The sequence below is a fragment of the Pseudorca crassidens genome, chromosome 3 (assembly GCF_039906515.1).
Source record: "Pseudorca crassidens isolate mPseCra1 chromosome 3, mPseCra1.hap1, whole genome shotgun sequence".
In the NCBI taxonomy this organism is placed as follows: domain Eukaryota; kingdom Metazoa; phylum Chordata; class Mammalia; order Artiodactyla; family Delphinidae; genus Pseudorca; species Pseudorca crassidens.
In genome coordinates, this window is record NC_090298.1 from 147672267 (window position 1) to 147699781 (window position 27515).

The 27515-nt window shown below is 45.6% G+C and overlaps 2 protein-coding genes across 2 annotated transcripts; both read right to left on the bottom strand.

Moving 5' to 3' along the window:
- Positions 1-12555: 12555 nt before the first annotated feature.
- LOC137221047 (dipeptidase 2-like) lies at positions 12556-22970 on the bottom strand. The gene is given in 14 exon segments (XM_067730251.1): positions 12556-12627; positions 18392-18559; positions 18633-18768; positions 19416-19491; positions 20157-20241; positions 20618-20794; positions 20915-20984; positions 21282-21381; positions 21384-21422; positions 21642-21771; positions 22063-22189; positions 22515-22595; positions 22597-22732; positions 22844-22970. Coding segments are annotated over 14 exon segments (1524 nt in total).
- A 123-nt stretch (positions 22971-23093) lies between these two features.
- LOC137221048 (DPEP2 neighbor protein-like) lies at positions 23094-26284 on the bottom strand. Its single transcript, XM_067730252.1, is given in 3 exon segments — positions 23094-23257; positions 24790-25089; positions 26218-26284. Coding segments are annotated over 3 exon segments (531 nt in total).
- Positions 26285-27515: the final 1231 nt, after the last annotated feature.

Consider the following 27515-nt stretch of genomic DNA (forward strand, 5'->3'; position numbering starts at 1 on the left):
TATGTTAAGTGTCTCATTTAGACGGGTGCCTTAACTGGGTCCAGAGAGCTGGAATTTCTAAGTAGTCAGGTATCTTTGCCTTGATTTACTGGAAATGCAAGCAAGGGTTCACTTCTGAGTACCCTTGAGCATAGAGTGAGCAGAGGATATGATACAGAGAGTATAGGATCATATTTAATGTGAACGCTTCTTTCTCTTGGGAACTACATGAGAGGTCCACACGCGGATGAGCAAAGAAGGACATTTTTATAAGTGCTCTACTCTGTGATTATTTTCAGAGAAGACAGTATCTGAGATTATAGGTTGTATTTTTTGGTAGAATTGTATGCTGCTTTCCTGACAAATACTCTTTCTGCTTATACCTCAACACAATCTGTGCTCTATTAGGATTTCAATAAATAGTAGATATTGCATTTTATTCCTTGTACCTCAGGTAAACTGATGGTAGAAAGTCTAAATATTGTGTTTAAGAGAATTCAGTTATAAGCCTCCCTTTTTTTTTAATGTACACTATACAACTCCCTCAGTCAGATACACACTTCTTTAAAAATTTTATTTCTCCATTGCCTGTTTATGTAATGACCTTTCTCATTCTCTATGAAGACAGACATTAATACAAAAGTCTTATCTCTGAGTTAAAGTCAATTCCTGAAAGATAACTCTGACCTCTTTCCAGATTCTTGTGAGACTCTCCCTTGAAATTCTTCCCCATCCATGTGATCTGGGGGACCAGGAGGGCAGGTCTTCCCCCATGAAGGGGGAGTCTGCTAGTGAGCTGTTTAGTAAAGTGAGCAGCAGTCAAACGTGAGCCTCGGTGGAGATGGAGCTAATGGAATTGAGGGGTCTCCTGAAAACAGTGCCTTCTGTTATCACCAGATCTGCCAAAGCAGAATAAGCCACAAAAGCATTTCGAGTTCTGGAGCATTTCCCAGATTTACTCCATCTCACGTGGTCTTTTTTTTTTGGTACGAGAATGCCCAAGGTTAAATAAACAAACACAGAGGCAGACTTGCTATGGACAATAAACTAGAGAGGGTAATTGAACATTTTTCCATTTATTGATTATTAGATTTGAGATGTACAATCTGTTTCCTATTAAAATCTAATGTTCTAGAAAACGTTTTTTGGAAAAAAACACTAGACAAAACACTAATAAATAAGTTTCTATCTTCATTGAATTATCTACCTTTTACTCTCTTGGCCAAGCAGCCACTGTTAGGCCAGATTAATTGAAAAATGTGAATTATGTACATCCCCTAGTTTCCTATTTAAGTTTCAGACTTGGTCCTTTTTCTCTGATAATTAAAACATTATCATTAAGAGGCTGGACTTGAAATTATTTCCATCTGATTGCTGAGAGCTCCCATTTTCCACAGGAATGAGAAAGTATCCTGATAAAAGGTAAAATCATGATTATCATCATCCTCTTTGTCATCATGACAGTGCATTCTCACTGAGGAAAAGACCATTTTGAGGTTGTAAGCATCTATGAATTTTCATAGCTCTGCCTTTCAGTTTCCATATATATATATTTTAAATGCATGGGAGTTTCCATAGGAGAGGTTAACTCTGCTTATCCTTTTGATGTGATAGGTAAGCTTTGTGGGAACAGATTTCTTTTATACTCCATAGTCATAAAAATATCATATCCCCATTTCTCTGTGGGATATGATTACATAGAAGGAAGCCACAACAAATCTCTTACCATATATTGACATTGTGAGCTATACTAATCATATTCATGACTCACTATTAGTATCCTGCTGCCACGTCAAGCTGAATCAAAGAGATGTCAGAATAATTCTAACTACAGCTACCACTGAGATTTCCTTTGAACTCACTGCTGCATATTTATGAGTAAATACATTGTTTTTGTTGGGTTACCTCTGGGAAATATTATTAAATAGGGAAGGAGCTTGTGTCGGCCAAATTCCTTCAAGCAGGAGAACATATTCAATGACTGTGAATTCTGAATTGGTAGTATTTTTCAGGCAAAAATCCATCTAAACAGAGATGAAAAGATTTCTATTCCTATTTTTATGATGGAGTTATTGAAAAAGGAGAAATTAAAGCATATATGGAGTTTCTGCTTTTCTTTCCTTTTTTTTTGATTGTCTATACTAGAATGAGATTGACTTCCCAAGCCACAAATAAAAGTCACCTTCAGCTTTCTGCAGCATGTCACTGAGAATGGAGCACCATTCTGATCTTGAGGCAGCTCAGTTGCTGCCCTGACATTTTGCTGATCCCAGGCTCCCTAAAGCAACTGCTGGCTGGGACTCCTCCTTGAGTAGCCTAATCCCCTGGGCCCACAACTGAAGAGCCTGCCCAGCTCTAAATATTGCCTCTGCCTGGAACCCTGTTCAGACAATCTTTACTGCCCTCCTGGATACCTGTAGATATTAATTCAACCTGGATCTAGGCTGAGTTTTCCATACCCTTTGGAGCCCCAAATATTGAACTTCTGGCCTTGGGAATCAGGTCTAGAACTGCTCAATGTTTAATACCCCCAGTCCCAGTCCTTTTTGTTCCCAGTTTCCTTCTCGGCCCATCCATCAGCTCAGGCCTTTAGCAGATAGCACCAGAATTGTGACAGACATGTGCTCAGGAAAGGAAAATTGCAAACAAACTTGAATCTGTGGTCTCGGCAACTAGGTAGGCAAATCTACTTCTAAAATCTATCAAAATAAATCTAAAGGTTTTAAGTTTCATTTTCTGTTTACAGTTTTATATATTTTATATATTATGCACCTTTCTATTTACATTGATAATTGAGAACTGATTAGATTTCCAGATGCATTATAGTATGTGATTAAGTTATAAGCCACTGGGTGTCACTCTTAAACTGTGCAAATGTGGCTGCAGAAGAGAGTTTTTCAATAGTGAATTGGATGTGGAGAGTTAGAGATCTCACCAGGGATAGAAACCATTTGAACTGTTTGCATAGGTACATTTACAATGTCAGTGAACTACGGCAGAGTTTGCCCTTAGGTTCCTGTATATTTTCTCTAGACTCATTTTTCAGTGGCAGTTAAACAAGACTAATTATTGGAGAAAATCCTCTCAGCACTAAAAGGACAAAAAGACGTTCATGTATCCATTCAATATGTACATTGATCACACAGTAAAAGTAAGATATTGGGCTAATGAACTGTGGGATTACAAGAAAAAGTGAATTTGCATCATGCATACATTTAACTTATTGGAATGCAACTGAGATAAAAGAAAATGAAAGAAAATTCTTCCTGTTACTCCACTCAATGAATTTGTGCCTCAGATTAATTTTTCCTACTGCCTATCAACCTTAAGCCCAGGCTTTTACCTTCTGCTCTAAGACACTGGGGCTGGGACTATGCAAACTGCATTCTCCAGACTTCTTTGCTGGCTGGCTTCTGGTTAGGTTCTGCTGACTGGAGGCATTGGCAGGAGATTAGAAGTTCATAAGAAAGCAGGAGGAATATTCTTGTTTTCAGTTCTATTCAGCTTCCCTTCATTGGTAGCATTCATGTAGGACTGCAGCCTCCAGCTTATCTCAGCATATCTAGCATCATTTCTACTGCGGCCCCTTCAGAGGTGCCAGTAGCAACTGTGCCATACTTCCTCTTTGAACTCCTATCAGAGGCCAAGTAGCAATCATGTGTTGTCCCCATCAGAGGTCCCAGCACCAGCTGAGCAGTGACATCTGGGGGGTCTGAGCATCTGCTCTGTGGAGACACTCCCTGCAAGCTCCCAGGTTCCGGTAACACCATTTCTGCTCTTTTACACCTCCAGCCCTAAGAGTGGTAGGTGCTTCGCAAACTACTAATACCAGGGTAACCTTAGCAACCTTTCCCGCTCTTTCTGCCTTCTGATCCTGTGTAACTGATCCCCTGTATTAAGTCATCTCTCTCTGAAACACCTAGCATGGCTTCTGTTTTCCTGATAGAGTCCAGACTACAGTGACCATGAGATGAGAGACATGAATGTTCTCTTTCTTCATTCAGTATCAGATTTTGTGTGCTTCTCATGGTTGAGAAATCTTGTAACACTGAATGAGAGTCTAGTGTTTATATTTCTCAAATAATATGGGTCCTAATTACAAGCCAACTGGTGGTCAACCAAAAAACAGTAGAATGTAAGGCTTCATGCAAATAAAGGATGTAGTGATACACTCCAAAACCAGAGAAAACTTGGCCATGTTGTACTTAATGAAAAATGATCTCCAAGTTGCCCTTTTCTAAGAGATTTCCAAGGATGGTTTGACTATGTAGTATTTTTGCCTTTCATGTTGACTTTAAAACCGGAACCTCTCATAACACGTGTCTCCATAGTTGAGTAGGACAACTGTTCTTGCCTTAAGGAGAAGGAGCTTACAAACTAGTAGAAAAAATAGGCATGTAAAAACAGAGAAAACCATAACTCAAAAAGATACATGCACCCCAATGTTCATTGCAGCACTGTTTACAATAGCCAGGACATGGAAGCATGTCCAACAACAGAGGAATGGATAAAGAAGATGTGGTACATATATACAATGGAATATTACTCAGCCATAAAAAAGAACAAAATAATGCCATTTGCAGCAACATGGATGGACCTAGAGATTGTCATACTGAGTGAAGTCAGACAGAAAGACAAGTATCATATGATGTTGCTTATATGTGGAATCTAAAAAAAAGAGGGTACAAATGAACTTATCTACAAAACAGAAATAGAGTTACAGATGTAGAAAACAAACTTATGGTTACCAGGGGATAAAGCGGTGCGGGGGAAGGATAAATTGGGAGATTGGGATTGACATATACATACTACTGCATATAAAATAGATAACTAATAAGGACCTACTATATAGCACAGGGAACTCTACTTAATACTCTGTAATGGCCTATATGGCAAAAGAATCTTAAAAAGAGTGGATATATGTATATGGATAACTGAATCACTTTGCTATATACCTGAAACTAATATATTGTAAATCAACTATACTCCAATAAAAATTTAAAAAAGAGACAATACATGGCAATGTTTGATAGGAGCAACACAGAAGGACATACCCATTTGTCACCTGTTAGACTTCATGAAATAGGTTGGAAGAGTAGAGGGAGAACAGGGAACATGATGCACAGATTCTTCTAGAAATTTCATTCACTCCCTTGCTTAGAGCAAGAAATTATTATGGTTATTGTTATTACTATTTCAGTTTTAAAGACCTATTGGAAGAAGATGCTTACCCCGTCATGGAGTTTTGCTTAGTATATTACCTTTTCTTTTCCTGATATATTTCAGTGCTATTTTATTTGATTTTTCTCAGTGACAGTGGAGAACATCTGACTCCTTATTCAAGGCCCCTCCGTTATACACTTTTTTAAGGTTTAATAGACCACTGTTAATTCTTTGTTTTATGCCATTAGAGTTTCTTTTTCAGTTTGTTTCTCTGATTTTTTTTCCCCTAGAAAACACATGATTATATTTTCTGGTTCCAATTTCTATTAGCCCCCATCGTTCATGTCTCACTTCTGGAGCTGATGAAATAATCATTGCCCTTTCAGCACAGAATACCAGGTTTAGAAAGACAAGAAAATAAATCTTCCAGCTATAGTGCTGGGACCATCAGTCCACGGGAGCTTTTGAACCTCAATACGTTTCATCCTCTTACTAGGTCATTTATCTTTGAAAGTGGTGACATACTAGGGCGAGAGATGACCTAATGATGAGGGACATCTTCACAAGTTATCATTTGAAGAAGTGGTTTTTGAAGAATAAGGAGGAGATGTGGGAGGGGGATTAGCAGTGAACTCTTTTCTTCAACTACTAAATCTTTTGGGATTCAGCACTTTTTCAAAATATATTTGCCTAAAAGTCTTTAGGGATTCATTTAAAGGAGAGGAGCAAGAGGAAAAGAGAGGGGTTTGAAGCTGAAAAGAGAATATTTGTTGCTTTTTTTCCCTCACATTATGAGCTTACTTGAACAGTTTTTGTCCTGCCAAGTGACTTAGTTTGAGGGATTTTTCCCTAGCTTTGAATAATCATGGGAGTGTAGCACAAATTTTCCCTGAAAATACCCCTCGTGTTTCTTTGAACTATATCAAAGCACACTCCATGCATAATTCTGTGCATTTATTTCCTCTTTTTATGGCAACTCATTCCAGATGAATGTGACAACCTGAGAGGTACTAATACAATGGAAGTAATAAACTTATTTAAAACGGGTTTTACTTTACCTTAAAACAAAATATCTGTGTAACTATAACTTCCTGAGTAGAATGTAAAGCTTTTTACAAACGAAGGCCCTAATGAGATACTGATATGTTTTGAATATTGGTCCATGAGATTGTTTGAAGAGCTTGGCAACCTTATGACATTACGTTATAGACAAACTTCTGCATGGAGTAATACAGTTCATATACACCTTAATGGGAACCTCCTGGCTCTGACTCACAGCAAGAAATGAAGCCAAACACTCCAGTCTGTAGTACTTGTTCAAGTTCCTGGATTTAAATCTGGAGTCATACTTACTTTGTATTTATTTTCTGAAGTGAACAATATCAGAGTGGCCAGGATTCCAGGTAAGAAATACTAATGGATAGTTAGGAGGCACTTACCTTTCAAAAAATTAATGTCAAATATTTTCAGAAGATTAAGCCAGAATAGACTTTATTTTCAAACAGAAAAAACATAGGCGAGAGCCCACAGAGAGAAAGCGAGTGGAGGAATTTAGCTTTATCTAGAAGTCATCCAAACAGGATATTTGAAGAGGAATAAAGCTAAGTTCCAGATAGGAAAAAATAATTAATGGAGCTAAATCTTAGCCTGTATCTAAAAGAATTTCAAACTTGCAGTCAATTAAATAAAAATGTCAAACCAACTGTTATTATCATTTGTGTTAGACAACTGGTTGATTGACTCGTCATTTTGCTATCTTATGAAATGAAATTGGGAATAAGTATAATGTTAATCATATCTGTGTAGCATGATTAAATTGCTTCAGGACAATCAAATTAATGTGTTTTACTGTCCCCACAACTGCTTATGTTAAAAGTAATTTGATTCACAGTGATGAAGCAAAATTCTGTTTTTGAGATGGGCCTCCATGGCTGGTTCAACTAAGGTTATTTTAGTTGTGAAAACACAGTCTCAGTCTCCATGAGCTAAGCAATACAGGTGATTGGGGCAATTCTCCAAGTACTCTAATTCAGAGAAAACATTGGCTTTTCTGGAAATTACCTGGCTCATTTGACATGTATTTTGCTTGAACTAGTTCAATAATTTTTCCAAACATCTACTTTGCTTTTGCCAGAGAGAGACAACCCTACAATGTCTGTAAACAAAATACAAGCTAGAGATGGAGGATTTTCTTTGCTATAGGGCTTAAATAGGGGTTTTCTGACCTGCAGTCTCATCTAAAATTAGGAAAAAGATTGTTGATCTAGGTCTATGTTGCACTGGAAGTGTGTGGAGTGAAATAACAGAGATCTGTAGATGTTCTAGGTTAGGAACCAGAATGCCACAACACTTAGCTTTACAATTAGACTTACAGATACAGGTTCCTCCACACCAATGTTTTTCAAAATATTTATTAATCATTCTTTCCAATAATCAGGATTCTGCTAACTGAGAAAAAGGTCAATATTATATAAAGAAAGAAATCTGTAAGATTATAGTAGGAAATTACAAACTTACATGCCAGGACAAGATGGCTAAGTTAAATGCCTGAGCATGAGATGGTATGGAGTGGTGGGGACTGTGGCAAATTGGAGCATTCATACCCCATCTAAAGGTGGCATCCATTCCTCAGCTTCAACCAGTGCATACAATGTGCAGTATGGTCCCAGTCTTGCCAGACCTTCCATTTTTCAACAAAAGTCAGAAACCTAGATCTTTATATGAAATTTCCCCACGTTTATATGTTGGCAACCTCTTGGAGTTTGTGGGGCCCAATTAATAACACCCCCTCCTCTTGAATTCACTGCCAGTTGAGAAATGACACAGGGTTAAGACAGCCAGAGATCAAGATGTCGACATTATTACTGATAAAGTTGATGGAAGAACAAGGCTAAAATCTGTAACCTGTATTTTCTAATTACCACTCTCCTCAGAAGAAAACTTGGGTATGCAGAACTGCCTTGTCATGGGAGAAAGGGTGAAAAAAAGAGGGATGATAGTGCTCTCAGATTGTTAATAGAGTAACTCTACCCAATTAAGAAATGAGGACCAATGACTGTCAGGCCAAACCTCCTACCCAACAGGGAGAGAGCTCAGAGACAACTAGAGTGGAAGTCCCCCCTGCTGCCACCGTCACACACACATGAAAATATAAGGTACAAGGCCAGGGAATGGAAGTTCCACCATGGTAACAATTCGTTCATTTTCGAAAATTCTGTGCAAGGCAAACACAACTAGACAGCCCACAGATACCCAATTTGCAACCTCTGGTTTGTACTTACTCTGTTTTTAAATTTGTCAGTTAGTTGCAAGTTTTAGGACTAAAATTTTGCAGTAATATTACTGTAGGCATAAATACTAAAAATAAAATTTTCTTCACTTTTATGGAAATTCGGCATATCAGAATACTTTTTGATGGTTCTATGCAATAATTTAGTATTTGTGTCTTCTTCCATAGACCAGATTTTTCCAAAAATGTGTGTCGGGAAATAGATTTCAGTTGATGTCCAGCCCTGTACTCTTTATTTATGTAACCCCACAAAGAAAGCCAGGATTCAAGGTTCACAGCCCCAGTTCTGACTTCACGTTTCTCTCCAACTTCCGCTTTAAGTTCATATCTGCTAAGACTGTTACTTACCTTCCAATTTCTGTCCTTGACTCACCCTTCTATTTTAACATCTGAAGTCATTTTCCTGGTGACTGTTTTGACTTCCCCATGATTCTGGTTCCTCCTCCCCTACCCATTTCCAGCCATGCTCCCTCGAGGTGCTTTGAGTAAACACTCCACTAGTTCCAACACCAGAGATCCCCGACACTGTGTGGTTCTCCCATTAGGCTTGCTCCAGACCCTTCAACAGGAAATAGCATTCATAGTTTTTCCATTCTTGGTGGTTCTGGAAATGTTTATTAAATATATTTTGAAATGAGTGGACCATTGGCTGGGGCAGCAATATTTGTCGTAACAGGTTCGCTCTTGTTATAATGGTTTGGCATTGTAAATGGGTATCTTATTGAGCAGAGTAAGAAAACAAAGTCATCCTTGTTGGAAATATCTTAAGAAAAGATATTTCCTGATTGTGACCGAGTCTCAAGAAGTGTTTTTAAAATCTAGCCTCCATTTTTGTAAAATTCCTTTTTCTTAGAGTCATAACTGACTTTAAAAAGTCTTCAATTTCATTGTAGCAGTGGTCTGGGCATTTTGGATATGTAGACCTAACTTACTGCTTACGCTTTGGTGTGTTTTTGATTATTCAAGAGCTGCTTTTTTAGGCAAATGACACCCACATATCAAAAGATGACCCTTTCTTTGCATACTATTCCTGGAATTTCCTCATCTGGAGCTTTTTCCCACTAGTGTTCAAGGGAGGTCTAGAGGGTCAGAGTGCTTTGAAGGGGGTGCTAAACAGGATGCTGGAATCCATGCCTGGTGTTGTCCTTTTTTGTTCTAAGATGACCCTGTTGGATAGATTTACTATCTATGTGTGAGGGCATGGGGAAAAATCTTAGCTATGGCGTCTCAGTCTGTTCAGCTATGGGCCTTGAACTTCTGCTCTGCCAGCACAACCCAGCAGGGAAGTTAATCTCCACCAAGGCAGGCAAATGGCCAGAAGACTTGGCCCTGCCAGCCATGAGCTATGCATGAGTCAGGCTGGAAGCCATAGGTTCTAACTGGAGTGAACCCTAGGCATGCAGCATCACCAAATTGCGGTTACCAAATGACTTCCATTTATTAAGTACCTACCATGGTTTTGCAACTGCACTACATGTTTTTCATATATTCTCTCTTAATTTAATCCTTGACACATCCATGAAATAGGGACCCTCACAGATGAAGAAACTCAGGCTCAGTATGGTTAAAGACCATACACAAGGTCACACAGCTGGTTAGTAGCAGAGCTAGGATTGTAATCTGGGTATCTGATCCAGTGCCCGTCAAACACTGCCCATTGGTCTGAACCTACAATTTTGCTTTTACCTAGTCATTCTGTTCAGCATTCTAGTTCTCCATGTGGTGGGGAACCATGGCATTCACCTAGCTTTTAATAAACTCTCCCCAGGTAGATTTAGTGCTGCCATCTATGGGGTGTCCCTGAATATATCTTTACGCTGAACTCTTAGAGACTGTCTTAGTTTGCTAGGATTGTCATAACAAAATACCACAGAAGGGGTGGCTTAAACAACAGAAATTTATATTTCCCACAGTTCTGGAGGCTAGAAGGCCAAGATCAAGGTGTTGCAGGTTTGGTTTCTTCTGAGGCCTCTCTCCTTGGCTTGCAGATGGCTGTCTTCTTGCTGTGTTCTCTCACATGGTCCTTTTTCTCTGTGTGCGTGTCCTTGGTCTCTCTCTGTGTGTCCTAATCTCCTCTTCTAATTAGGACACTCATCAAATTGGATTCGAGCCCACGCTACCAGTTTCATTTTAACTTAATTACCATTTTAAAGGTCCTGTCTCCAAATGTAGGTACTGTCTGAAGTACTGGGGGTTAGGGCTTCAACACAGGAATTTGGAAGGTGACACAATTCAGCCCATAACAAGGATTGAGAGCCTGCTGTCCATGAACTGATTACTGAGGTCCTTAGTAGTATATCTGACTTCTCTTGGCTCTCACCCCTGGCCCTGCTGGAACACACAGCCACAGGAAGGGACCCCTTAGAATGTGAAGCTGACTAGAACTTGAAACCTTAGTTTTTGTACCCCATTGCCCCATATCCTGATTTCTGCCCCTTCCCCACTGGCCATTCCACAGAGAGAGAGAGAGAGAGAGAGAGAGAGAGAGAGATACCTCAAAACACCTGTTGCTGGGCCCATGACTGAAAAGACTGATGCTTAAGGCCATTCTCTTAACATGGAAATTGTTCTGTGGGCTCCAGTTATATTGCAGATTAAATATATATATATATCTTTATTTGAGGCTCTTCATATTTACCTTAAGGCCACTTTTTGACTTTACACCATAAAATGACCCTGATCTCTCAAGCAGATGCCTTTATAGGTGATGAGCATTGAAAGTATGTTTTGGGAGATCCTAGCAGTAGAATGTAGCAGTTATGCACGCAAGCTCTGGGTTCAGTTTGCCCAGGTTAGTATTTGAGCCCCATCTTACTACTAAGTGACCTTGGGCAGGTTTCTTGACCTCTTTGTGTCACATTTTCCATATGTAAAAGGGCAAAAATAATAACACCTACTTAATGGATTTGTTGTTAGAATTAAATGAGTTAAACATATAATGAAGTTGTAATAATGTCTGGCCTATAGTAGGTACTCAAACATTTTAGATCTAATTTTTATTACTAGTGTGTGGGTTTTTAGAATTATCTTTATCCTTTAGTGTTATTTTATCCTGGTTAATTTTTATGAAATGCACATATGTGTATCATTTATGGCATTTTTTAAGTCTACAAAAGATAAAAATTCAACCCAAACTGGCTTACACATGGAAAAGAATTTATTGGCTCTTGTAAATCAAGTAATTCAAAGACATACCAGCCTCAGATATGACTTGATCCAGGGCTCAAATGATGTCTCCAGAATTTACTTTTTCTCTGTACATTTCTCAGCTATGTTGCCTTAATGTTGTCTCCATTCTTGGTGGCTTCCATCTCATGCTTGAAAAATGACTGTCATCAGCTCTTGGAACTGCATGCTTCAACACTGAAATCCAGTGAAAAAGAGTGAGCGTCTTTATCCTAGCATTTCCAAAAAACATTCTGGGGTCCACTCTGATGGGACTGTATCAGCCCGTGTGCTCATCTTTTTTTTTTTTTTTAATTTCTTTATTTTTGGTTGCGTTGGGTCTTTGTTGCTGTGCGGTATGTGGGCTTCTCACTGCGGTGGCTTCTCTTGTTGTGGAGCACGGGCTCTAGACGCTCGGCCTTAAGTAGTTGTGGCACACAGGCTTACTTGCTCCGCGGCATGTGGGATCTTCCCGGACCAGGGCTCGAACCCGTGTACCCTGCATTGTCAGGCGGATTCTTAACCACTGCACCACCAGGGAAGCCCCCATGTGCTCATCTTTGATTGGATTATTGGTACCATCAGGATGCAGGACTTTGGCCAGGTCTGGGTCATTCATCCCATTCTTGAGTTAAAGGTAGAGTCAACGCCACGAGAAGCACATGGATTGAAGGTGGGGAAATTAGGATATAGCTACCAGAACAAAGATAAAAAGATGACAGACCGCAAAATAATAGATGTTCATAGCATGAATGCTTTTAAATAAATTTGGAGGACTTTGAGTGTAACTATGGGGACTCTAGTACAAATCACAATTCAGTTCAAACTCATTACATTGGATGACTAATTATGTCTAGCATTATATAAAAGACCACACTAATGCAATTGAGATAAAGGATCTCCTAAATGAGCCAAGTAGACATATGTTAACATACGCAATGCTGGGGTATGAAAAATTTTCACATTTTGGTTTCTAAGAATGGAGAAGAGCTCTTTGACTCCTCTTTTTCATGATAGCCACTTTCCTCCACCTGCAAATAGGGGCCACTTTGGGTGGAGTCACTACGTGATTTAAAAATTCATCTTTTCTCCTTTGGGGTGGTATATTGGCCTGGTACTGCTACACTGCATGAAAGTCCAGACATCTCTCTTTGGATGCTTCTTTACCACTAGATCCTAAGAATTCCCAGTTCAGGCTTAGGCACTGAAAACTTTGCAAAGATAAGCACTCAAATTTGTCGGGCTTTGTTGAGACAGAATAATAGCCTTTCTACTTGCTTCTAGTCCATTTAAACCTGCCTCACATGGCTACAGGAGCTCTCTATGGATTTGAGCCCAGGGTGCTTGAATTCTGCTTTGGTGTTTGGGGGTCAAAGCCCCTGTATTTTGCCTCCTTTGTTTAGTATCTCCCTTGGAAACATTATAAAAGAAATAGTGGTGTACCTAAGGCAAGAATTCAAGTAGTGCTAGGGCCCCTGACTAAAATGCCATCATAATATCTTTACACCACCACTTAATTGCACCTAATTTTACATTGCAAACAAAACTTTTGATAACATTTAGATATAATATCATTGTCTCTAAACTCCAGAATTAAAGTTCCAAAGAATGAATAAAAGGGAAATCAAAGGCTCATTATATTGCTCACTCGCTTGAAGAATATAGATCAGTAGTCTGAGCTGGGCTGTCAAAACCCCTTGTTAAGAACAAAGGAATCTGGCTCAGAGAACCAAACTTGAGTAAAACATCTTAATGGAACCAACTGTTTACTAATATGATTTCCATGGGAGGAATCTGGCCCTAACTGAAATTTTTTTTTTTAATACAAACTAATCTACTAAGGGGATTTGTTTTCTTAACCCAAAGCCTGAAAATCATTTCTGTGAATTACACCACTGTATACAGGGTGACTGTTGTGCATTCCCCCTTGTTAGGAGAAAGAATGGAAAATATCAAATCTTGTCAAATGAAGCAAAGGAAAAAAATTAGTCTTTCATTTGTAGGAGAGAAAATAACACTCTAGAGATTCAAGTGCCTGCTTTGTATTACTACGCAGTCTCTAATTGAGCCCTCCTTCAAAAATCCAACTTCACAACTTATGTCTTAGAAGTTCCCCCTAATTTAAAGTACTCAGCAATTTAGCATCTGAGAATGTCCCCTTCTGAGCTGGAAGGACTAATGATCAAAAAGAAACATGTGAGATATAGAGATATTTAACTTCTCTCATGCGAGATCAGTGATTTAGAAGGGATTGATATGCCAGTTTTTCCTTATTTTAATGACCTTTCCCACATGTGGCCTCCCCGATTCCTGTAATAACACTTTGTTTATACAGATAATTTTCTCTCCAGCAGGAGCTCTTACATGCTTTAATAACCTTTTCTCATAAATCAACTCAGTACACTGTGAAGTTTGATGAGGTACAGGGGCTAGGAAGGGTTCTCTCAAGCCTGCCAACTGGGTCTCTGATTGCTCCACTGCCCCCTCCTGCATCTCCAAGTGGGCTGATATTGGTGTAGGGGACCTGGGGGCAGGGCTTGATTGGGCTGGAAGGTCACCGCATAGTAGCCCAGGAGTGAGTGCAAACTCTGTGAGAAACAAGAGTGTTTGAGAAGGTCCCATGCGAAGAAACCAAAATCTGAATTTTTATCCAGATGGAGTAAGGCTTGGGTCAGAGATTCTTGGGTTGGGCTTTGGTTATCTCTTAGGAATCCCGTACATTTTATTGACCCAAGCCTCCATTTAGAAATGAAAAAATATCTCCACTGGATGATTCAGTTGAAGTAGATGGTATCCATTTGGTAGCATGAGACAGAAACAGCTCAAATTGGCATAGATACAAAAGAAAAAATAATGGATGATGTTATTGAGATTACCCAAAGAAGGGCTTCAGGAACAGTCTGATCCAGGTTATCAAATGATGTTAAGCAGCTCTTTCTTTTTCTAATCTCTTGGCTTTGGTTCCCACTAGACATTCTCAGCCAAGGTTTTTACACATAGTGAGAAAAATGGCATTTAGTAACCTCCTAATCTTATCTTAATAACTTAGGATCCAAAGGAAGAGAGAGAACTCCTTTCTCTTGGTATGTCTGTATCAAACTTCAAGGAGTATACTGACACTGGGATTGACAATCCCAACAGAAACACATGGAATGTGTATGTGGATGGATTTTCCTAAGGTGTCAGAGAAGGGAAATGCAAAAATCTGCTGGATTGACCTATCTCTGTCAGCTCTACACTTCTCTTTCCTGTAACCTGCCCGCCCGCCCCATACATATACACACATGCATGTACGCACACACAAACACACATACAGAATGTTGTTACAGGCTTGGCTAAAATATTCTGGAAGGATACTTCTTATAGTAAAAATAAAAATACATAAATATGGCATAACCAACAAATTACAGTTCGTGAAGGTTTCATTGTAATACAACAAACAATTCCCAAATGCCGCCACTTACCATGTCTTTTTTATTTCACAACACTATTATTTTTTTCTAACATCTTTATTGGAGTATAATTGCTTTACATTGTTGTGTTAGTTGCTGCTGTATAACAAAGTGAATCAGCTATACGTATACATATATCCCCATATCCCCTCCCTCTTGCGTCTCCCTCCCACTCTCCCTATCCCACCCCTCTAGGTGGTCACACAGCACTGACCTGATCTCCCTGTGCTATGCAACTGCTTCCGACTAGCTGTCTATTTTACATTTGGTAGTGTATGTATGTCAGTGACACTCACTTCTTCCCAGCTTATCCTTCCCTATCCCTGTGTCCTCAAGTCCATTCTCTATGTCTGTGTCTTTATTCCTGTCCTGCCCCTAGGTTCTTCAGAACCATTTTTATTTTTTAGATTCCATATATATGTGTTAGCATATGGTATTTGTTTTTCTCTTTCTGACTTACTTCACTCTGTAGGACAGACTCTGGGTCCATCCACCTCACTACAAATAAATCACTTTCGTTTCTTTTTATGGCTGAGTAATATTCCATTGTGTATATGTGCCACATCTTCTTTATCTATTCTGTCAATGAACACTTAGGTTGCTTCCATGTCCTGGCTATTGTAAATAGTGCTGGCAGGCAGATTCTGAACCACTGCACCACCAGGGAAGTCCCCAGAGATTATTTCTTAAGGGAGGCCCTCCTCAACCCCCATCAGTCTCTTCCCTGCTGACCTAGACTCCCACAGCCTTACGTAACTGCTCCTTCATAGCACCATACGTGGTTTTAATTTCACACATATTTGTAAGTTCCCTTTCTATAACCCTCTGTTCTATTGAACCTTTCCCTCCTGCCTCATCATTTTATCTCTAGTGCCTACCAGTGCTTGGCATATCTTAGGGGCTCAGTAAGTGTCTGTTGAATAAATAATTGGAGACAGAGGACAAGGCTTAGGAGGGAAGATCAAGGCTTTGTTTTCTACATGTTGAGTAGAAGATGCCCTTAAGACATCAGAGTGGGGTTGTGTTTTGAGCAGTTGGTGTGAGGTTGGGATGCCTTTGGAGATGATCATGGCCAATATTTTAAACCATGGGAGTGAATAAATTTGTGAGGGAGGATGTGTTAGATTAGAAGGGAAGAGGGCCCACGACTAAGGAGCAGCCTCAACATGTGAGGGGAGGAGGTGAAACCAGCAAAAGAGACTGAAAAGCAGGGGTAGAGAGAAAAACTGGGAGAGTGTGCAGTCGACGAACCCAGGGAGGAGAGAGATCAAGGAAGAGGGGAGGCTCAACCATGCCATGTGCTGCTAACAAAACAAGATTGAGGACAGGTCAGTGTCTCGTAGATTGAGCAACTTCGAGGTAATTGGTGACTTTAATCAGAGCGGTTTGGGGAGGGTGGCAGAGGGGGAGGCCAGGCCGGAGTAGGCTGAGAAGTAAAAAGTTAGTACCTCTGAGAAGAACATCCTGGGCAAGCTTTGTGGTTTTTAGACAGGACCTTGTTTGCTTAGAATAAATAAATTTACAGTTATCTCTGGGACATGGGATTTTGATTTTCTTCATTTGACTCCTGTTGCTCTACCTTCAGAATATTTTTAGAATGTGACCACTTCTCACCACCCCCCCTACTATCTCTCCGTCCTGAGCCACCATCAGCTCTGACATCGGTGACTGGAGAGCCTTCTAACTGACCTGCCTGTGTCTACCGTGGCCCCCACAGTCTGTTTTTCATACAGCAGTCACCGTGATCATGGGGAATGTGATCAGTCACGCCACTCCTCTCCTTAAAACCCTTCACTGGCTCCTATCGTGAAGAGCTAACAAAGACCGCAGAGCGTCCTACAAGGCCATTCAGGGTCTGACCACTGTGTCCTATCTGCTTACTGCTCTCCATCCACTGTGTATCTGACTTCCATTACTCTCTTCTCCGTTCTGTGCTGCAACCACAGTGGCCTCCTTCCTGTTCTTCTAACACACCAGACAAGCTCCTGCCCCAGGGTCTTTGCACGTGGCCCTTTCCTCTCCTGGGCACTCTTCCACTAGATACCAACTTGGCTAACTCAAATCTCTGCTCAGATGTCATCTTCTCATTGAAGCTTATCTGGGCTTCTCTATTTAAAATTTTAACCTATGGGGATGAGGTTGGGGGGAAATGGGTGAAGGTGGTCAGAGGATACAAACTTCCAGTTACAAGACAAATACATTCTGGAATGTAACGTACAGCATGGCAACTATGGTTAACAATACTGTATTGTATCTCTTTTCTTTTTAAATTTTATTTATTTGTTTATTTTTGGCTGTGTTGGGTCTTCGTTGCTGCACATGGGCTTTCTCTAGTTGCGGTGAGCGGGGGCTCCTCTTCGTTGCGGTGCGCAGGCTTCTCATTGTGGTGGCTTCTCCTGTTGCAGAGCACCGGCTCTAGGCACCCGGGCTTCAGTAGTTGCGGCACGTGGGCTCAGTAGTTGTGGCGTACGGGCTTAGTTGCTCCATGGCATGTTGGATCTTCACAGACCAGGGCTCGAACCCGTGTCCCCTGCATTGGCAGGTGGATTCTTAACCACTGCGCCCCCAGGGAAGCCCTACCTCTCATGATTAACTCAATGTATTTACTCGATTTGGGATATAATTAGTGCAGTTGCTATTATCATTGATGAACTGGGGGGAGATGGGGTGGTTGTCGAAGTAGCCTGAACCGATTAGAGAGGAAGTCCCTGAGGAACAGGGAAGGAGGTGTCTAGCCATTGGAGGTCCATGGCCCATTAAGTAGCCTGAGATTCTGGGCTCTGTCCAAATAGGTGCAAAGATCATTTGTGATCTAGGCATGTTCTCTTCTTGGGCATGTGAACCAGAATTCCCTGAAAGATCCCCAGGTGGTACTCAGCGGGTCAGGATGTGGATTGAGGTGAGCTACACAGAGGGAACCGAGTAAGGTCCACCCTCCCACAGCCAGAGCCACCCACTGTCTTCTTCCAGTGCTGAGCCAAGCCACCTGGGTTTCCTCAGGCCACTGCCAACAGGTCTTCCTTGAGTATCTGGTGTCTAAACTGCAGAGTCCCCCACCAAACCCCAGTATTGGGAGCCTGCACCACAGACCCCACCATGGAGAAGGACACTCGTGCTGATTCCATTTCTAAAACATTTATTTTCAGGAAATGTTTGTGCTCGCATGCAAGGAAACTTTGTGGGGTATCTGTGGCTGCCAAAGTGACATCTGGCAGGATTAACTGGATCACCAGAGCCAAACAATGAGGACTGGGAAGGCAGCAATAACTGTGGGGCCTGGGCCCATGTGGGGGCAAGATTTTGAGAATGACCACTTAGGTGACAAAATGGGATTCCCACAAACCACAGCTCTGGTTAGTTTCTGGTCTGGAGCCAGATCCTCTCTCTGATGCAGATGTGGGAGGACGGAGAGGCAAGAGCTGCCCAGCTGCTCATCTGGGAACTCATCCTCCAAGGGACTCTGTCCCTCGTTCTCCTCCCGTACCAGGAGGTGGCAGTCAGCGGGCAGCACCTCTCACAGCACCCCCACGTACACCTGCTCGGACCACCTGCTCAGAGCTACTCTTTTGCCCAGCCCAGCATACCTGTTCCACCTGTCTGAAGACCCACCGCACGTTTCCTCAAAGCACACCCCAGAGCTCTTCCTCACTCCAGCCACGCCCCAACAACTCCTCTATCAGTACCGGGTATATGGACATGTCCTCCAGTCCCTGTGGGAACCTGTGTGGCTGCCAGCCAGCCAGCTGTTGGGCCTCAGACCTGTCCCCTGGTCCTGAGTCAGAACCAAAGCCCTATGTGTCCAGGGTCCACTGAACCGCAGCCCTGGTCAGATATGGAAAATGGAGACTTGGAGACAGTAGGTGATTCACTCCTGCTCTTCATCCTTCAGAGGAAGGCCCCCAAAGCGCCTCGACTATTCACCAAAAGTCATCAAATTGTACTGTTAAGATCTGTGCCTTTCACTGAATGCAATTTTTGCCTCCATTTAAAGAGAAGAAAAGCTTTTTAAGAACTGGGTTGACCCCCCTGCATGCACAGGCCCAACTGCAGGCAGAGAAGATGGTCAGCCCAGCCCAGACCTTGCTAAGAGTCTGCTCAGAGGCCGTGGGTCTGCTGGCACTGGATGGGCACAGATGCTGGGCAGATGAGCTCTGTGTGGTGTTTTAGACAAATATGATGACCTAGAGTAGGGCCAAACAGACAGGAGAGCCCAGGTAGCAGACCCTGGGAGAGGGGAGATACCAGTTGGACCAGCACACCTGAGGCTATGGTCAAGGCCATGAGGACCACAGTGTGGTGGGCACGGTGGCTGTGAAAGCCCCATTGCTGCCCAGCCAGCCCGAGACAAGCCACGGGGAAGCACTCACCGGCCAGCCCCATCATAATCTCCACCAATCCCGATGAACTTGCATCCAACGACTGCCCTGATGTGGTCGAAGTGATCTGAAGAATGGAAAGTCAGCAGTGTGGGGCTTCCAGGGCAGGGGTGGGGGTGATGACTGGCCTCTGTTGATTCCCCTTTTTTCAGCCTGTAGGTCAAACAGGCCAGTTCCTTCATGGCCTGGCACCGAGATACCAACTAGAGGGCCCTGAGGTTTGATCTGAAGTGATCCCAGCTGGCTCTAGACTGGACTTCAGATTTGGAGTGGACCCCAGAGCACCCTGTTTGGGCCATTTCCCACCCAAGATTCACCCTGCCTCCCAGTCTCCTTGAGAACCTGTGGGGGCTCCTTTCCTCGGGTGTGGAGGATGAGAGAGGAACAAGAGTACAACTGAAGAAGACCCCAGAGACCTAAGGAGCTGTCCAGTCCCTTGGCCAGAGGTAGGGGCAGTGCGCTTTAGGAGCCCCTGTAGAGGCACAGATGGGCAGCACCCGGGCTCTGTGTCTGACAGCCTCCCTGATACCCATCAGTATCACAGTTTTGATTCCGTGGCTCCAGTTCCACATGGCACCAAGGTGCTGTGTACCGTCCATTATTGGGTTTTGGGGAGCTGTACCTATTGCCAATAGGTGGGTCAAACCCCTGGGGCTCTTCTGAAGTCCTCCCCAAATTTGGACCCAGCTTCAGCTCCAAATCAGTTTTCAGAGAGCCCAGGGTGAGGCTCACCTGCCACAATAGACACGTTGGCTAACGGGTTGCACTGCAGCACCCGCACGGACAAGGACACCATCACGATGCCACCATTCTTCTTCTGCAGGGGCAGACTGGTGGACGGTCACCTTGGCCCCCAGCACAGCCACCTGCCTGTTCACTCTCTCGGCCCCTGTGAGGAAGGTGTTCAGCCCTGGCTTTGAGGTCAGAGTCGTCTCCTCTCTGGGTTTGTGTGAATGGAGGAGCCGCAGCCCTGGTCTGGGTGGTGTCTTGGCCCTGGGTTTCCGGGTTTGGAGGAGTATCTCACCGCCTAGACCCCCACCTAGGGTGCAAGAGTTCAGGGGCTGTGGATCGTGGTTTTGGGGGCAGAAGATATTTAACCTGGGGTTTGAGGAAATTGAGGGAGAAGAGGCTCAGGTTCAAGGGCTCCTGGTTTGAACCTCTTGCTTTAGGTTTGAGGGCCAGGGCAGTCTCACCAGAAGCTGCCGGATATCATCAGGAACATTCCAAGTGTTCTTGCACATACCCCGGGCAGCTGAGTTGGAGAAGATGACAGGTGCCTGTGACATTTCTAGGGCTCGCCATGCCACAGCATCCGAGACATGGGACAAGTCCACCATCATGCCCAGGCGGTTCATTTCTGCCACCACCTTCTGCAGGGACAGGATGGGGAGAGGGCATCAGGGCTGCATTCATCTTGTGTGCATTTATCTGTAGGGAACAGGCGGGGCTGTACATTCATGTGGGGCAGGGTATGGAACCCGGGTCCTTACCTCGCCAAAGCCGGTCAGCCGACTGACATTGCTGTAGAAGGGGTGGATACCCTTTGCTGAGCTCTGTGCCCTGCAGGATGGCCAGGAGGCAGTCTGACTGGTGGCCATGGCTTGGCTACAAGAGCCTAGAAAGAGGTTCTGTCAAACCATCTACACCTGCAACTGGTGCAAGAGGAGGGACCCAAACTGGGCTGTGCCTGGCAGTAGGAGGGCCCTTCTGGGGATTCAGTCTTGTTCTGCAAACCTCCATTCCCCTCCCCACCCCAGGTTCAGGGCCGGATCCCAGGGGTAAACTTGCTTTGGGCCCCAGCGTGATCTTGGGCAGATCCCTGCCTCACTGGGCCCTCACCATCTGCACTGTGCTCACCAGGGCGTGTTGCAGGTGTGGGTGAGTGTCACGTAGCTCACACCCAGCGCACAGAAGGTATGCAAGCTGGAGAGCCTACTGTCCAGTGAGTGGCCACCTCCACACCAATGAGGCAAGCCCACTTCCAGGTATTGTTGAGAGCTGGGGGCAGGTAGGTCAGATGATCATTTTCAAGGCAGGGGTAGCTTACTGAAGTCCCTAACACCTATCACCACCAGTCTGTTTACCTTTTTTTTTTTTTTTGGCCGTGCCACGCAGCTTGAGGGCTCTTAGTTCCCCCACCGGGGATCAAACCCGAGTCCCCTGCAGTGGAAGCGTGGAGTCTTAACCTCTGGACTACCAGGGAAGTGCCCCATCTACCTTTAACTGAGGTCACAAGTTCCAGCTCAGAATAGGAGGCACACATGAGGCGGATGAGGTCAGTTTGCTCCAGGGTGAGGCGCACAGCATCCCGTTCGTGGGTCTGGCATGGGACGTAGGCTGACCAGAACTGAGGGAAGGCCAGGGCTTAGTTTGGGCTTTGGAACTCCTTGGGGCTCAGCTGGCACAGCACTCACTGTGCCCGAAAGTCACATGTAATGCGTTGCTTTCTCTGTGGTACTTGAATGCCCGTCAGGCTGGCTCACTGTGACCCCTGTAGCCCCCAGCATCCATGGCATGGCACTTTCTAGGTCACTATGGTAACTTAATTCCAGTGTGACTAACCTGTGGTCTCTGAGGCCCCCAAAGGGCCCCACATTCCCCAGCAGCCATGGTGGCACCTTGTGTGTCCCTTTGGTACCTGGGCACCCACGAGACCGTCTTTCAGCCTGTCCAAGCTGGTCTGGCCATGGCTAAAATTGTGCAGATTAACATCCTGTAGCCCATTGTGGTAAAACTGCCTCAGGACCAGGGGCATGTCCTTGTGGCTGGAGGGAGGTCAAGGCAAATGGGTGGGCTCCTTAGGTCTTGAGATCAGGCAGGACACAATGCCTGGCCTGGGCCAGCCTGGGGGTCCCCACCTCACACTGTCACACAGACTATACTAGGAGCAGCTGCGGCCTGGGCTGAGGGGTTCCCACCAGGGAGGGGATGACAGAGAAGGGGAAGGGCATCTGTAGATGATGGAGAGGACATCCAGGGGTGGTGTGAGGGAGCCTCCCCACTAGCTCTGCATGCTCCAGACCTCCTCCCCTGCCCAGGGCCAGGCTAGGCCCCCACCGGCCCCCAGCAGCCCGCACATACTGCAGCCACCCGTCCACAAGTGGGAAGTCCCGCATCAGGGCCTGTGTGCGCTCCCGCGGACTTGGGGTGCTGGAGGTGCCTGGCGTGGTCTGCACGGGTTACCGGCCGCAGCAGCAGACCCAGCAGGAGCAGCAGACACAGCAGAGGCCGCTGGCTGAGTGCACGGGGACCTTCGAGGCCCCCAGGCCGCAAGCTGCACAGGGCCAGGCAGGCGGGCAGAGGCGGGTCTGAGAGGGGCGGGCGATGGGGTTCTGCCTGTCGACACAGACCACCCAGCGGCGCAGCCTCGCGAGGGGACGGGGTGAAGGAGGGGATACAGTGTCACAGGACCCTGTGACCCGTGTGCGGAGAGCCGCGATCCGCGAAGCCCAGCAGCCACAGGGCGGCACTGCCCTCCTGCGCCCTGCTCAGAGGCAGCTCCCGCGGGCTAAACTGGCCTCTGCTGAGAGCCCACTCGCCTCCCATCGCGGGTTCCCTCCGCCCCCTCCCCTCTTCCCACTCCCACTGCTCCGAGGGGGCGCCCTAGGTTGCTCTCCCCACCTCTAACCTTCCTGTCCAAGCTGGGGTGCTTCTCTCAGAGGGCCACCTTCAGCCTGAGGCCTCCCGGGAGCACACCTCGTCCCCATCTGCCTGCAGCCAGCCCCGTCCACCCCGAGGGCTGCGTGCGAGTTGTCTCTGTGGCCACAAGTGCTCTGGGCTCCCGGTTTCCCGGTACTGGACCATGGGGGCTGGTGTGGGGGAAGAGATGGTTTCTGGAAATTTCGTGGGGGGGTAACCTTGTGAGCTCTGGATTCAGGAAGAGGCCCTCTGCCCCCGACCTTCTCTCTCCACCTACTTGACACCCCAACCTGCATGACCATTCTCTGGGGACTTGAACCAGCACCTGGGAACTATCAGGAACCTCCCCCACTTCTGTCAGCCAGCCTCAGGAAAGAGCACCCTCAGGAGTTGCTACACCTCCCCAGGGCCTGAATAGAGGGACTTTTGGGATGTGAACTGAACAACCTTCTGGGGAGAGTCAGCAACCCTTTTACTCAACAGAGCAGGAACCCAGTCAGTAGGCTATTTGAGTGGAAGGAAATGAAGTCGTTTCCATGGCAGCAGAGCCCCCACCGCGGCAAACTTCCTCCCAGAGCTGCTGGCTGACCTTCTGGCCAGGATCCCTCCTACCTGAGCATGGAAGGCCTGGCCTTGTGGAGAAGTATAGGTTCTGAGGAAAGACCTGGCACCTGGGTTCTGCTGCTACGCTTGCCTTATCTCGTGGCCCTTGTGGCTCTAGCTTTCCCAGAAACCTCAAGGGCTAAGTGCCTGTGCTTGCTCAGAGGCCGCACGCCATTCCCCATTTCCAGCCTCAGGCCCTCCCCCAGCTGCCTCCTCTAGGGACCCCCTCCCCCCAACACACACACACACACACACACACACACACACACGCACACACCCACTGGGGATGTGCCTTCTCACAGAAGATGAGAAGCAACCACTGAGATGCTTTAGGGACTGTGCCCAAACTCCTTCATCCCCAGCCTCTCAAGTTTTTGCTCTGATCCCCCCGGGTGACAGGAGTGCCTAGCACAGGAGTAGTGACCTAAGTCTGAGCACTGGCGACCCTAGAAATATGTTACAGAAAAAACATTTTATTGAGCAGTAAGGGACCCCACTGGGGACAGAAAGGGCTGGGAATAAAGGAGCATGTGAACCTCGGGGCAGGGTGCGTGCTGCTTGACTCTCCATACTGTTCTTGCTTCAGGGAGCGGGTCTTCCTGGGTCTCTCTATCCTGCCTCCTGAGACGCCATGCAGGAGGCTCTTTGGGAAGCCACAGATTTCTGCTTACAGTTTGAAAAAGCCCAGCTCCCCCCTGGTTTGTGGTGGTGGCCGCTGACAATGGCTCAGGGCAGGAGCCCATGTGGTAGACTGCCAAGGCTTCTCTGCACCCTGTCTCTGCTCCTGCATCCTCCTCGGCTCGCAGAGTGCAGACTTGACTTTCTTCAGCTCACAAAGGGGCCCCTGAGGATTGAGCAGAGGAACGTCAGGTTTTCTTCCAGGCCAGCTTCAGCCCTGGGATGTTCAGGGCAGACTCATTTCAAACCTCAGTTTCTGAGGCTCCTTGCTTATGGCCATTTAGTGTGGAAGGAGGCTCCTGGCTGAGGAAGGCTCAGGCAGAATGACTCAGGTTCTAATCTGTGGCAGTGGGCAGTAGCGGGGCAGGGGTGGGGGGTCACTGCAGGAAGAGGCATTCGCTGCCTTAGGCAGTTAAACCATTGCCCTCTCTTCAGAATGGCTCACCTGCAAGATTCTGTGGGGTCCGCCTCCTGGCACCATGCTACAATCGCCAGATTTGGGGTCTGGAGCAACTGAGATCTTCGTCCAACTCTTCCGGAGCGTGCTTTCTCTTGGGAGCACGTCTGGGGACTGACTTCTCTGCTTCCACCTTTGCTGGCGTGGCCAAAGGAACATCCCCGTAGACCCAGTAGCCACCAACCAGGCAGGATGTCTCCCCATGCCGGCCCAACTGCGTTTCTCCACACCCTCAGTTGAGGACATGGTAGTGACCAGGTGTAGGAGGAGAAACGGGAGCCACTGCTGCTGCAAAGAAAATCAGAACTGGTCAGTCACTTCTGCTGTGCACAGTCTCCTGCCAGAATTTCCCTCTCTCGTGTCTCTCCCAGTTTCTGGCTGAAGACCTTTAATCTACTTGACATCCAAAACACAGCCTTGGCCCATCACCTCTATGAGTCCCTAGAGAAGGGACACTGGCTGCAAAAGCAATCCCTAGAGCCTATGGCTGCAGCAGATGAGGAAGTCTCTTCACCGTTTCCAGGGAAAACAGTAGAACCCGAAAGTAATTGCAATCATGATCCTCTCCACCTCTCCCTTCCACAACAGAGAAAACATTTCTTGCAGTCTGTCACTTCTGAGGCTTTAATGGAAATGCCTTTCAAGGTTTGGAAAAGAATAATCTAATAGAAATTGGTTAAGAACCCCACCCACCTTGGCAACCCCTCTTGGGCCCCATTTATACTGCCTGTTTCAACCACACTGAACTCTAGCCCTCTGATACTTTTATCTAGATTAGAACAAGGCCAAATCCTGAGGCAGAGTGATCAGGAGACTCAGAACCGGGTTCCGGGTACCAAGTCTAGGCTCACATCCACCCAGCCTCCTGGGACACCATCTCCTCAGCCCTCCAGTCTCACTAGCACTTCATCACCCCCCTTGGTTCTTCCGGTCTTCCCATCAATGTGGCAACACCCTCTCCCCTAGTACTCAGCAGCTCAGTATGGGATGTGTCTGAGGGGACCGATATAGACGCCTACATGACAGCACAGAGGTGCCGGGGCTTGAAGGTGCGGTTCAAGAGTGGCCCTTTTCCTCAAACTGCTCCATTTACCATTTGCCAGCAAAAATGCACTTGCCTTTTGCCAAGAGGCCAATCAGGAAAAGGTCTGAATGGAAGCATCCTGTAGCCCAAAGGGGAAGGCTACATTTATAAAGATCAGAACCTTCCTGCACACTTGTCCAGGGATGACCTTTCACTTGTCCTCAGCAGTGAGCACTGTGGGTCCCTGAAGGTGTCCCAGGTCACTGCTATTACTTACAGCTGGGAAAGTGCTTAGGTGTGTGTGGTGGGCAAGCCCCACAGGAACATGTGGCAGCCAGGTGAGGTTGTGAGTACAGCGTGCCTTCTGTACCGATGCCTGGTCTCAAGTGTACCTGCTGCACTGCCCACCCAGGGAACAGAGGACAGGTTGGAGTAAATATAGAAGATCTGGTCAGACATTCTCTCTCAGACAACCAAAGAGATTGGTGTCTGGTGGAGAACTGGTAGGGAAGTTTCTCTGAGGGCAGCACATTTGCATGGTTACCCTGCCATGGAAACTGTGAGAAGGCCTGTGAGGTCATCACTACCCAGTGAGGTCATATAAGGAACCTGTGACTTGAGGGGCAGCCTTCAGGAGGAGGGGCAGTTTTGTGGAGGAGAGCAGGGTGCAGGCAGAGGTACTCTGCCTGGCCCCTCACACCTGGGCCTCCCCACCCATGCCCTAGCCTAGTAGACACCCCATGTGGGGCGTGCCGGTGGGCTGGCACAGCCCCAGGGGCCACAGGAGGGCAAGAGAGACCCACATTCTGAGGTTGGCTTGAGAGGCAAGATTAACGTAAGAGACAGCTAGGTTGTATGGCACTGACCCTAAGAGGCAGAGATTTGTGTGGACTGGGGAATCAGGGAAGGCTCCTTGGCAGTGGGCCTGAAGGACAAGTGAGATTTGGACCCATGGGGAAGAGAGGGAAGACATTCCAGTTTGGAAGAATAAAAGCAAAGACACTCTTCTCGACCTTGTCCTGCCCCAAATATAAATTCATAGCACCCTCACATTTTTACACCTGAGGACTTAAAAAAACCAAGAGGTTAAGGGGCCTACCCAGTGTTACACAGGTAGTGGAGGGGTGTTCTGCTCAATGGTTAGGTTCAGGTTGGGGCTCTGGATTTACAACTGATAGGAATGTGAGGACAAGCTCGTGCCATTTCAAACATTTCCAAGTGATACTGAGAGAGATGTTAAAGGTGCAAAACGAGGGTGCTGAATGACCTCACAAAGTGGGAATGGTGAGCCCATTTTAACATGAAATTCAAAACAAATTCATGACAAAAGGACATAATACAAAATGACAACATAATCATTACATTCCCCTCTCCCCTAGAAGTAAAAATCAGTATAATCCTCTCTCTCTCCACCATGAAAGGATGAGATAAAGGCTCAGCAGCAGCCTCCGTGAAAAACATGGCCAGCACTGAAGAGGTGTTACTAAGACGATTTGGTCCGACTCAGAGAAGGAAAGAGACAACTCTGCCCTTAGCCTGATCAGGCCCACAGGAAGGAATCGCATTTGGGGCAGCCTTTGATAGTGTGGCAATGAGAGGGAACCTTCTTTAGGAGGGGACTCCCTGTTGCTGACCTTGAAAAACAAAGATGGGACGTTCGTTTACTGGGGCTGTTGCAGAGGCGATGTGC